At 42.4% G+C, this 12500-nt stretch overlaps 1 protein-coding gene across 1 annotated transcript in view; it reads right to left on the bottom strand.

Annotated features, from left to right (window-relative positions):
* Nucleotides 1–12500, bottom strand: part of LOC123507921 (dorsal root ganglia homeobox protein-like) — an 86409-nt gene that overhangs the window by 29689 nt on the left and 44220 nt on the right. The window contains exons 2-4 of the mRNA XM_045261265.1: nt 9061–9159; nt 5875–5966; nt 5432–5533 (exon numbers count right to left, since the gene is read on the bottom strand). Of these exons, the coding sequence (XP_045117200.1) occupies nt 5432–5533; nt 5875–5966; nt 9061–9159 (293 nt within the window). The remainder of the gene's footprint in view (nt 1–5431; nt 5534–5874; nt 5967–9060; nt 9160–12500) is intronic.

Genomic DNA, 12500 nt, shown 5'->3' on the forward strand with positions numbered 1-12500 from the left:
GCTAATGTAAAACTGTCTCGCTTAAAACAAACACAAGCGGTAAATCTCTCTCTCTCTCTCTCTCTCTCTCTCTCTCTCTCTCTCTCTCTCTCTCTCTCTCTCTCTCTCTCTCTCTCTCTCTCTCTCTCTCTCTCTCTCTCTCTCTCTCTCTCTCTCTCTCTCTCTCTCTCTCTCTCTCTCTCTCTCTCTCTCTCTCTCTCTCTCTTCTCCATAAGACCTAAGCTTGAGGTGTTAGGTTCTGAAAATCGTCCCCTCCCTCGCTTTTCTTTCTCTCTTTTTTTTTTTTAGATCTTAAGTGTGAAGGAAATCCAAGTGGCTTTAATTTCAGCTAAAAAGAATTTCGAGGCATTACTATTACTATTACTTTTTTTTTCCCTGTGAAGAGTAAAGTGGTTAGAAAAATAAAGTGTCTGTTATTTTTTTATATAAGATCTCATTTCCGCTTCGCCTAAAATCCAGAAGTGAAATTGTTTAAAAAAGTGGGAAAGTCTGTTGAGTTATATTCTTGCAGTTCAGAAAGCAACGACCTCAGTGAGCAAGGTGAGGAAAAGAACAATAACATTACCGCTGCTAATTCCTACTTTCTTTTTTTTAGCAAGGTAAGAAAGGATCAGATAAAAAGGAACTAGGAAATAAAGGATACTCAGATACTATGTAATATTAATGCACCACGGGGACTTAGAAAACAACGATAATATTCCCGCTGTTAATTCCTTCTTTTCTTTACAAGGGAGAACATGGAAACAGTTCAAAACACAAGAGAAACTGTGTGTTATTTCATGAACCGAGAAACGTAATAATCCTTGTGGGGAAAGTGAGAAAAAAAGCAGTAACAACATCGCTCTTAATTCCTACGTCCTTTCCTTTGGTGAGAAAAGAAAGCATCATAGGGAGAAAGGAAGCCGCAAAAATCTTCTCTTCCTTTTTTGAGAGAAGAAAGTAAAAAAAAACAACATAGGGCAGTAAATGAACCTGCAAAATTCAAACTTCTTTTCCTTTGGTGGGAGAAGAAAGCATCATAACAGAACATAGGGCAGTAAGAGACTGCAAAAAATCCATGCTTCTTTTCCTTTGGTGAGAAGAGAAAGTAACAAAAGAACATAGGGCAGTAAGGAAAGCCGCAAAAATCCAAACTTCCCTTCCTTTAATGAGAGAAGGAAGTGTCATAACAGAATATAGGCCAGTAAGAGAAGCCGTAAAAATTCAATCTTCTGTTCCTGTAGTGAGAGAAGGAAGCATCATAACACACGAACACAGGGCAGTAAATGAACCTGCAAAAAAATCCTAACTTCTTTTGCTTTGGTGAGAAAAAGAAGTGTCATTACAGAACATAGGCCAGTAAGAGAAGCCGTAAAAATTCAATCTTCTGTTCCTGTAGTGAGAGAAGAAGGCATCATAACACACGAACACAGGACAATATGGGGAGCCGCAAAAAAATCCAAACTTCTTTTCCTTTGGTGAGAGAAGGAAGTGTCATAACAGAACACAGGGCAGTAAGGAAGGCCACAAAAATCCAAACGTTTTTCATTTAGTGAGAGAAGGAAGTAACAGAAGAACACAGGGCAATATAGGGAGCTGCAAAAAAATCCTAACTTCTTTTCTTTTGGCGAGAGAATTAAGTGTCAGAACAGAACAAAGGACAATAAAGGAAGCCGCAATCCATCAGACCTACACGTGGCAGTCTCTGTATGAAGCATGCCTACACATTAATAACATTTTCTTTTAGTACAGGAGAAAAATAAGAAAAAAAAAACATTTCCTCTTGATAAAATGCCCATGAAGAGAGAGAGAGAGAGAGAGAGAGAGAGAGAGAGAGAGAGAGAGAGAGATGTAGTGAGAAAGAATCAATAACACTGTCTAATGTTTCCTAATATGATTTCTCTGCCAGGGAAAGAAGTAACAGAAAATCTTTCCCTAAATACGTTACGTGTGAAAAGATAGAACCCATTTTTCCAGGACCAACAAAAGGGAAGGAAAGAATTCTGTCTGTAATGTTTCCTACAGATTTTTTTTTTTTTTATTATGGGGAGAAAAAACAAAAAAAATTGGGTTGAACGAAAGAAAAGGAGGGAGAGAACAGTAATTGAGAAAAAAAAGGGAGGGAGAAAAAAAAATTGGAATATGGAAGAAGTTTTTAGAGAGAGAGAGAGAGAGAGAGAGAGAGAGAGAGAGAGAGAGAGAGAGAGAGAGAGAGAGAGAGAGAGAGAGGAACCAAAATAAAAGGAGAAAACAGTAATTTGAATATGAAAGAAGTTTTTACCTCTAGCATTCCCTATTCTTTTTTCCTCCCGTGGGAAGAAACAATGGATAGTAAGAAAGAACAAAAAAAAAAAAAGAGGAGAGGAATAAGAAAAAGAGGAGAGAATGAAAAAAAGAGAGAAACCAAAAAAAAAGAGAGGAATATATATAAAGAGAGAGGAATAAAAAAAAGGAGAGGAACCAAAAAAAAGAGGAATAAAAAAAGAGAGAAGAACCAAAAAAAAACAAATATAAAAAGAGAGGAACCAAAAAAAAGAGAGAAATAAAGAAAAGAGGAAAAAAAACAGGAATAAAAATGAGAGGAACCAAAAAAATAGAAAAAAGAGAGGAACCAAAAAAAAAAGAAAAAAAAGAGAGGAACCAAAAAAGAGAGGAACCAAAAGAGAGAGAATAAGAAATAAAAGAGAGGAATAAAAAAAGAGGAATGAAAAATAAAAGAGAGGAATGAAAAATAAAAAGAGAGGAAAAATGAAAAGAGGAATGAAAAAAAGAGGAATGAAAAATAAAAAAGAGGAATGAAAAATAAAAAAAGAGGAATGAAAAAAATGAAAATAAAAAAAGAATGAAAAATAAAAGAATGAAAAATAAAAAAAATGAAAATAGTTCCTTCGAGAGGGGCGGGATAATTTTCTTAAGGATAAAGTAGAAAAGTTAGAAAAGAGAGAGTAATTTTACCATATTTCTTAGTTATTTGCATTATTAGAAGAGAAGTTTGATCCTTAATAACATGCCAGTGAAAAGATTAAGAAAAGAAGAAGAAGAAGAAGAAAAGAGATATTTTTATTTTTATGTAGTGTTTCCATCCTAATTTCCTCACCAGGGGAAGAAAAACAACGAAAAATTTGACCTCTGATAATAGAAAATAATAGAACAATAGTAGAAAATAATAAAAAATAATAAAAAAAAGATGGAAAAATAGAAATAATGGAAAATAATAGACAAATAATAGAAAAATAGTATAAGATAGTTTTTTGATAACAACAGTGAAAAGATTAAGAAAATAATAAGAATAAGAAAGACATTTATTTTACTTCCACGTAGTATTTTCATCTTTATTTCCTCACCAGGGATAAAAACAACGGAAAATTTGACCTCAAATAACAAACTTACCACCGGAAAAATAAAGTTGTTTTGGAAGACAGAAAAACGAATAACAAATAACAAATAACAAACTTACTAACGGAAAAATAAGTTGTTTTAGAAAGAAAGAAAAGTAGATGTATTTTTCTTTTCAAATTTACAAGTATCATTTGATTTGATAGATGAACAAAGTGAAGCGGGTAAATAAAGGATGTTTTTTTGTCTAAAGTGTCCTTGTTTGGCTTCCTCGCAGCCCGCTCCCTTTCAAACGACACTTGAGAAAAGATACTATTTTTAAGGAAGGGAAAGGGAAAAGTAGGAAATAAAGATGTTTCCCTTCTGATTTCCAGTGTTTCAATTCCCCTGAACTTCTCCTGCGCGCCCTTAATGAGTTCAAGCCAGAGCAAGAAGGGTACAAGAGCCACCCTAACTCGCGCCAAACTGACCTTAATCACGCCACGCACGGAGGATCAAAGTCGCGTCCTCGCCGGCCCTCCTTGCACCGCCAGCCAATTTTTCCCCGTTTGCATAAAGATGATAATATATCTAATTGTGAATTTCATTTCTGGAGGCAATTTTGATATTACCTCAGAAGAAATGAAGTGAGAATGAGGAAGGAGCCATTTGGGGTGCGCGGTAATGAGATTGGGGTGTGTGTCGGCGTGGGAGCACCGCCACACTCACTCGCCTTTGATGCCGCCCACAAAACACCACATTTTGACACGCCCTCGTATAATTAAAGACTAGCGTACCTGCTCTAACCCACCCACTCCACCACACTCCAGCCCACTTCAGCCCACTCCAGTTCAGCCCTGCCTTGTCTAGTCCAGCCCACTCCCAGTCTCAGTTTCTGTCTTTCTGTCTGTCTCTGGTTTCTCTTCTTCTTGTTTCTATGTCTGTCTTCGTCTGTCTGTCATTTTGTCTGTCTGTCTATCTGTCTCTCTGTCTCTCTGTCTCTCTCTCTCTCTCTCTCTCTCTCTCTCTCTCTCTCTCTCTCTCTCTCTCTCTCTCTCTCTCTCTCTCTCTCTCTCTCTCTCTCTCTCTCTCTCTCTCTCTCTATCTATCTATCTATCTATCTATCTATATGGCATGATGTTTGAAATTGGACAAGCTTAATTCTTCTTTTCCTTTCTCCTCCTCCTCCTCCTCCTCCTCCTCCTCCTCCTCCTCCTCCTCCTCCTCCTCCTCCTTCTCGAGTCCTTACCAAAGTACTCCCTCTCTGATCCTCTTTTCAATCGGTTTCCAGAGACAACGAGCCTAAATTAAAACAGTTCGCACCAAAACTCAACCAAGATCACCCCAGCTTGTCCTCTTCTTGAAGCTCCTAGTTCGTCCCTCACCAAGACTGTTTCCAAAGGCCACAGGGATGATAAACCAGATTTTCACGTGTTTATTCTGTTACTGATGTGAAATTCTTGTTAATCTGTCACTAGAACCGTAATAGTACCCTTAAAACGCCCTGTCACTTCTCCAAGACTTTTCAAGCGCTACAAATATGATAAACTAGATTTTCTTATTAATAATGTTGTTAATCTGTCACTAGAAACGTAAAAAGGCCCTTAAAAATCCGGATCACTTCACCTCAACTATTTTCAAGGGTTTCTGAGATGATAAAGTAGATTTTTATGAGTGTTTCTCTTATTGATAATGTATAAATCGTAGGAAGAAGCGTCAGCGAAACTAGTCGTGAATAAACTCATCTCCCTACGTCTGTGTTTCTCTTCATCTCCTCCTCCAGATTGTCTGAATGTGTGAACAATGTAGAAATCGTCTAAAACCGTAAAAAACCCTTAAAACGACTATTTTCAGTAGTGATAGAATGATAAGGTACATTCTGATCATCCTTTCTCCTATTGGTAATGTGAAAATCTTCTTAATCTGTCACTAGAATCGTAAAAACACCGTTAAGAACACCTGTCACTTCAACTAGAGCCATTGGAAAGCAGTCAAGGGGCGGTGCAGAAGTGATTGAGAATAACGATAAGACAAGATAGGATAGGATAGGGCAGTAAAGAAGAAGGAAGGTGCAGGGAGGAAAGGTGACGTGAGGGAAGAGAAGAGGAGGGGAGAGAGATGGACAGAAGTTGCTCACCTGTACTCTCGCCTCCGTCAGGTTGATCTTCATGGCGAGCTCCTCCCGGGTGAACACGTCAGGGTAGTGAGTCTGTGTGAAGGCGTTCTCCAGTTCCTCCAGCTGAAGAGAGGTGAGCTGATGTTAGTGGTGGTGGTGGTGGTACTATTAGTGATGAATGTGACTGATGAGGGGAAAGGCGGAGTTGGATTAGGTAAAGAAGAAAGAATAAAGAAAGGAAAGAAGAAAAAGAAAGAAAAGAAGAAAAGTTAAAGTAAAGCAAGATTTGAGTACATTTTTAGGTCTGGAACAATATAGCTATGAGAGAAATGTAGTAGTAGTAGTAGTAGTAGTAGTAGTAGTAGTAGTAGTAGTAGTAGTAGTAGTAGTAGTAGCAGTAACAGGCAACAATCACAGTACACAATAGACAGGTAAGAGGTGAAGAAGGAGTGAGTCATGTTTACCTGCTGTAAGGTGAAGGTGGTTCTGTTTCTCCTCTGCTTCCTCCTGACGAAGGTTTCATCGTGAAGGTCTGGGTGATAACTGTAGCTGGTGTCTGTGGGGGCGAGAGAGAGGGACGGTGGTCAGCGTGTGTGTGTGTGTGTGTGTGTGTGTGTGTGTGTGTGTGTAAGGGGAAACTCACTCAGTGCCATTGTTTCCCTCCTTCCCTGTCTTTCCCTGTCCTTCCCTCACCTTCACGTCTCCTTACTCAGCAAGCGCCACATTTCCCCTTCTTTGTCACCCTTTTCCATTAAGTTCCCCTGCTTGTCTTTCCCTTCTTTCTTCCCCTCTGTCTCTTTCCCTCCCTGCCTCCCTCCCTGCCTGCCTCCCTGCCTCCTGCCCGCCGCCCTGCTGTCCCCTGCCTCCTCCTGCCTCGTAATAAGCCAGCCTCGGGTCGTAACTGGTCTTGGAGGCTCAGGCGCGTCAGGTCCTCTTTCCCTCCGCAGCCTGAGCCTTAATAACCTCGGCTCTCGGTGATAATAATCTAAATAAACTTAGTGCGCCGTCTTCCTCCCGGTCATTGATAATAATAACGTGGAAATGGCCACTAGATCCCCGGGCCCCATCACGAGTGGATTAGGAGGGGGATATTACTGCTATCCACCCCTCCCCTCCCTCCCTTCCCTCCCCTCTCTCCACCCCGCCCGCCCGCCCACCACCCGCCCACCACCCGCCGCCGCCGCCACTAGCACCCACTCGGCTAGTCTTTTGTTTCCCTGCTATATATCTGGCCGTGGCGGTGGGCGGGGTGCCTGGGCGGGGGTGTTGGGGGCGGGGGGCCGTGGGTGTGAGTTAGGCGTCCAGGCCCACGGGATAACTCAGGGAGTAACGTAAATGTAAAAATAATTGTGAAAAAGTCGGCGTGGGCATGAGCGCCTCCTCCTCCATAACGTGATCATGCCTGGAGCTGATCCCGCCGTCCCCAGGGCCCCGCCGCTCCCCGCCCCACGCCCCTAACTCCATCTGCCGCGGGAAATATTACCCTTTATCTCTCTTTATAGCCTCTCGAGTCCTCCCGCCATCTTTCATACAATTTGGCGCCAATTTTTTCCCCGCGTAAACTTGTTGTGTTTGTCATTGGTGGTGTTGGCGGTCATCACTCGACGTCGAGGCGGGCCAGGCGCGCGATACGTCTTGCGGCCGCCAGGGGAGCGCCGCGCGCGCCGCCATAAGATACCCGGGGAAAATTGCCTCTTGAAAATTGTATTACCGTCTGTTATTTAGGACTTCCTGGAGGTGGACGTGGGATCTTCAGCGGGTATATTCTTACTTCATAATTCACGGGAGTGGGTCCGGCGACTACACTCCCCCCTCCCCTCGCCTCTCCCTATCCCCTCCCTTCCCTCTTCCTTCAGCTGCGTTTGTAAAAGACGGAGAGACGAAATATAGAGGGAAGTTTTTGGGTGCAAGGCGGGCCGCCGCGGAGGGGAATTCCCGCCAGAAGTCTTTACTCCCGGGCAGTAACTTATCCCATCAGGATCACTTTTGAAAATACGCCCATTTTTTCCGCGTCTTCTCTGTTTTGTGACGTCGTAGAGAAGTTGAGGCGAGGTTTATCGCCCTGACAGTCGCCCCTCCGGAATCCAGGGGACTTGCGCGCCAAAACTCAGTCCGGGGAGCCAATTTCCGCCGCGCTGGCCCGGATCACGCCGCCGAGGCCGCGCCAACTGGTGGCGGCGCTGTCCCGGCGCCTCCCGCCCCGCTAACCCTTCGCTCGACGCCCAGATGAAGCCTGAGCCTGATTTATGTATTAGGTGGCAGGCAAACTTCCCGCCTCCCTTTTTTCAGTGTGGCGCGGTGCAGGAGACGTAATGCAACACACACACACACACACACACACACACACACACACACACACACACACAGCCCTGTCCGTGTTTCAAATCTTGCCTCAGCGCCCGGGGAGAATGGCATTAATTTAACTTATCCAGGTGCCCAGGAGGGACGCGCTTAAAATTTACCTCCTTTTCTCAGCATTTACGTGGAGGAGTGTCTTTGGGGAGCCTCCCTCGCCAGACGTGTCCCGCCTCACGCCGCCTGCCACCTCCCGAGGGACGTGTCGCCGCCCGCCCCGTTTTTCTTCGAAGTGAAGCAAGCGCCGCCCGCCCTCGGCCCCCCCCCATCGCTGCCTCCCCCTTCACACCCCCGCCCCACCATTACCTGCCTGCTATTAATGAGTGTACCTGCCCAGGTGTACAGCGCCTTATGTTGCCGCGCCACTCGTGTCATTTCCTTACTGCTCTTGCTTATTACTCTGTGTGTGTGTGTGTGTGTGTGTGTGTGTGTGTGTGTGTGTGTGTGTGTGTGTGTGTGTGTGTGTCACTTTCCTCTTCTCTTGCTCTATATTTTCTTTTCTCTTTTTTTTTTTTAACTATGCTTTTTGTTTTTTCGTTTTTTTTTCTTTCTCTTCTTCTTTATCATTATCATCATCATCATCATCTTCCTCTTCGTCTTCTTCTTCTTCTTCTTCTTCTTCTTCTTCTTCTTCTTCTTCTTCTTCTTCTTCTTCTTCTTCTTCTTCTTCTTCTTCTTCTTCTTCTTCTTCCTCCTCCTCCTCCTCCTCCTCCTCCTCCTCCTCCTCCTCCTCCTCCTCCTCCTCCTCCTCCTCCTCCTCCTCCTCTACTTTTCATCTCCTCAATCTTCACTCAGTATAATTTGTCTCCTTTCTATTCTTAACATGCACACTGGCAATCACCCTCCTCTCTCTCTCTCTCTCTCTCTCTCTCTCTCTCTCTCTCTCTCTCTCTCTCTCTCTCTCTCTCTCTCTCTCTCTCTGTCCAGATAGATCACACCCCTCATTACCCCAGTGTTAACCCCTTCAGTACCGTGACGCGTTTCCATCTTCATTCTGCTTACTATTTACTGATTTTAAACACCTTCAGAAACTTATATGGGGGATTAAAATAGTGAAGACTGCCCCTATTTATCTTATGACCTCCATAGACCCTTCCTGATGTCAATGAAATGGTCTAATCGTACACAAACCTCAAGGTGAAAATGTGTCCCAGTATTGAAGGGGTTAACCTAATGTCATTAAAATGGTCTAATCGTACACAAATCTCAAGGTAAAAATGTGTCCCAGTACTGAAGATTTTTGGGCCTCGCTAGTAAGTAAGGCAAGCAGTTCTGATACACGGACAAATACTTACACGGGTGAGCTGGGGAGTAGGGGAAGTCCAGAGTGGGGAGGCGTGGGGATGTGCCGGGATGCAGGCTGGGAGGGCAGTGGTAGCAGAACATACTGGAACCTGTAGTGGGGAGAGAAGAGAGAGAGAGTGTTAGTGTGTTCATCACCTCGCTCTGTTGTTCATTGTTATCACAGGGACATAAGAACAGAAAGGAAGGTGGTAGTGGCAGTGGTAGCAGAACATACTGGAACCTGTAGTGGGGAGAGAAGAGGGAGAATGTTAACGTGTTCATTCCCTCGCTCTCTTGTTCATTGTCGACGCGGGGACATAAGACCAGAAAGGAAGGTGCAAGATGTCATCAGTCCTGCACGGTGTAATACAAAGAATACTAGAATTTGTAGTGAGGAGAGGAGAGTGAGGAGAGAAGCGGGTGTGTGTTAGTGTGTCCATTGTCTCGCTCTCTTGTTCATTGTTATCACGGGAATATAAGAACAGAAAGGAAGGTGTAAGAAGTCATCAGTCCTGCACGGGGTAATACAAAGGATACTGGAATTTGTAGAGAGAGAGAGAGAGAGAGAGAGAGAGAGAGAGAGAGAGAGAGAGAGAGAGAGAGAGAGAGAGAGAGAGAGAGAGAGAGAGAGAGAGAGAGAGAGAGAGAGAGAGAGAGAGAGAGAGAGAGAGAGAGAGAGAGAGAGAGAGAGAGAGAGAGAGAGAGAGAGTGTTAGTGTGTGCAAAAAAGTCATTAGTCCTGTACGTGGCAACCTGTAGGGAGGCAGGCAAAAGGGAGTGTCAGTGTGCTAACTCCCTCAATCCTTCCTCGTCCTGGTTCAGTATCTATATGAACACAAAGGAAGTGCAAGAAGCCATCGGTCCTGCACGTGGCAAAAGGGAGTGTCACTGTTAACTCCTACAAAGGAATACAAAGGAAAGCCAAACAGCAACAGACCTGTTGGTCCTTTCGAGGCTGTTTGGTAACTACTTCTAACTGGCTACAGATAAGAGAGACAGGACAGTACAGGAGAAGGCTCCTCCCACCCACCACTCCCTCCAGCTTTCGCTGGCATGGAAAATAGCTTGGAAAAGTACCATGCAGTATGGAAAAAACTGACATGGAATTTTCACAGGAAAGGATGAAAGGAGATTCTATTATTCACCCTACGGTGAACTCTACATATCTATCTATAAGAAAGTTAATATAGTATCATGTTTAATTATTCAGACAAGAAGAGAGCTTGTTGGGGGTTATTCTTTAAATATTTATCAATTTTGTTTTTGAATGATGCAATGGAAGTACTGTTTACTATTTCTGAAGGAAGCTTATTCCAAATGTTAACTATTCTATTAAAGAAAAAGTGCTTTGCCTCGTGGGTTTTAAAGCGTTTTGGTGTAATTTTAAATCCATTATTCCTTGTTATGGTGGAATGATCAATAGTAAAATATTTATTGACATCAAGGTTGTTGTATCCCTGAAAAATTTTGAAAACTTCGATTAGGTCTCCTCTTATCCTGCGCTTTGTTAAGCTGAATAAATTTAATGCTTCCAGTCGTTCCTCATACGGCTTGTTTCTCAATCTCGGAATCATCTTGGTCACTCTACGCTGGATCCTTTCCAGTTTTTCAATGTCTTTTCTGTAATATGGTGACCAGAACTGCACACAGTATTCAAGCTGAGGACGCACCAATGAGTTATATAAAGTAAGGATAACTTTTTCTGATTTAAATTCAAAGGTTCTTCCAATGAACCCAACTAATTTATTTGCATTCTTTACTGCTTCTGTGCAGTGTTTGCTCGGCTTGAGATCTTTAGACACCACAACACCAAGATCTTTTTCATTCTCAGCACTTTCCAGAGGTACATTACTCATTACGTATTTTGCTTGTACATTGTTACTTCCAATGTGTAAGACTTTACACTTTTCTATATTGAATTTCATTTGCCATTTTCTGCCCAGCGTGTCAGTTTATTTAAGTCACACTGTAGTTCTTGCCATTGTGACGTTGATGTAACTTTGCTCATTATTTTGGTGTCGTCCGCGAATTTGCTTATTTTACAAGTGATTCCTTCATCAATATCATTAATATAAACAATGAAAAGAACTGGTCCTAATACAGAGCCTTGAGGAACACCACTTTTCACATTGTGCCACTCTGATTCTTTTCCATTTATAACAACTCGTTGCTTTCTGTCAGAGAGCCAGTCTTCCAACCATTTCAGGGTATTTCCAGCTATGCCGTGAGCTTTTACTTTGCTGATTAGCCTCTTGTGAGGGACAGTGTCGAAAGCTTTCTGGAAATCAAGATAAATAACATCCACTGCTTTTGTCTCGTCATACGAGTTAAAAACTTCATAAAAGAAGTCTAGTAGGTTTGTTAAGCAGGATCTCTTGTTTCTGAAACCATGTTGTGAATCCTTCATGATCTTATTTTCTTCTAAAAATTTGACAATCTTATCTCTGATTATCGTTTCCATCAGCTTGCACACTACTGAAGTAAGGCTGATTGGTCTGTAATTAGCTGGGAGTGATTTATTTCCTTTCTTGAAAATGGGCGTGACATTTGCTAGCTTCCACTCCTGGGGGACTTTCCCTGCTTGTAAAGTTTTATTGAATATAATCGTGAGTGGTTTCACGAGCTCATTTTCGCTTCTTTGAGAAGCCTGGGTGATATCTTGTCTGGTCCAGGCGTTTTGTTTACGTTCATGCTGTTCATGACTGTGAGGATTTCATTTTCTGTAACTATGAAGTCAGGCAGTGTTTTGCCTTGTGCCTGAGGCTCTGGCATGGGCAGACTATTTTGGACATCTTCAGTCGTGAAGACTGTTGAGAAGAATCTATTTAGGACGTTTGCCATTTCAGCTTCGTTATCTATTTGGTTTCCGTTTTCTGTTATGAGTGGACCAATTGTTGAGGCTAAGACTCTTTTGGATTTTACATAACTGTGAAATTCCTTTGGGTTGGTTTTACAGGAGTTTGCGATCTGAGCTTCTACAGATTTTTGCTGCTTTTATCAACTTTTTGCTTTTCTACGCAATCTGTCATGCTCTAATTTATCATTATTATGCTGTGTTAATTTGTATTTGTTGTATGCTTCTTTCTTTGCTAGAAGACAGCTTTTAATTTCATTATTCCACCATTTCGGTTTGGTGTTTAGTATTTTCCTTCTGTTTCTTAGTGGTATACACATCTTAGCTGTATCATTTATCTTTTCAGCAAACACCTCCCATGTCTTATCTACATCTGGTGTTTCCAGCAGTATATTCCAGTCAATGGATGCAAGCTGCATACGGAGTCTTGTGTAGTTTGCACGCCGATAGTCTGGCACTTTTTCTTTACTTTCATTCACTTTTCCTTTGTCAAAATTTATGGTGAATTTTAAGGTGCGATGATCGCTGGAACTGAATTCTGGTCCAATTTCCACATTTTCAATAGTATTCTCATCATTTGTTAGAACGATATCAAGGA

The sequence above is a fragment of the Portunus trituberculatus genome, chromosome 23 (assembly GCF_017591435.1).
Source record: "Portunus trituberculatus isolate SZX2019 chromosome 23, ASM1759143v1, whole genome shotgun sequence".
In the NCBI taxonomy this organism is placed as follows: Eukaryota; Metazoa; Arthropoda; class Malacostraca; order Decapoda; family Portunidae; genus Portunus; species Portunus trituberculatus.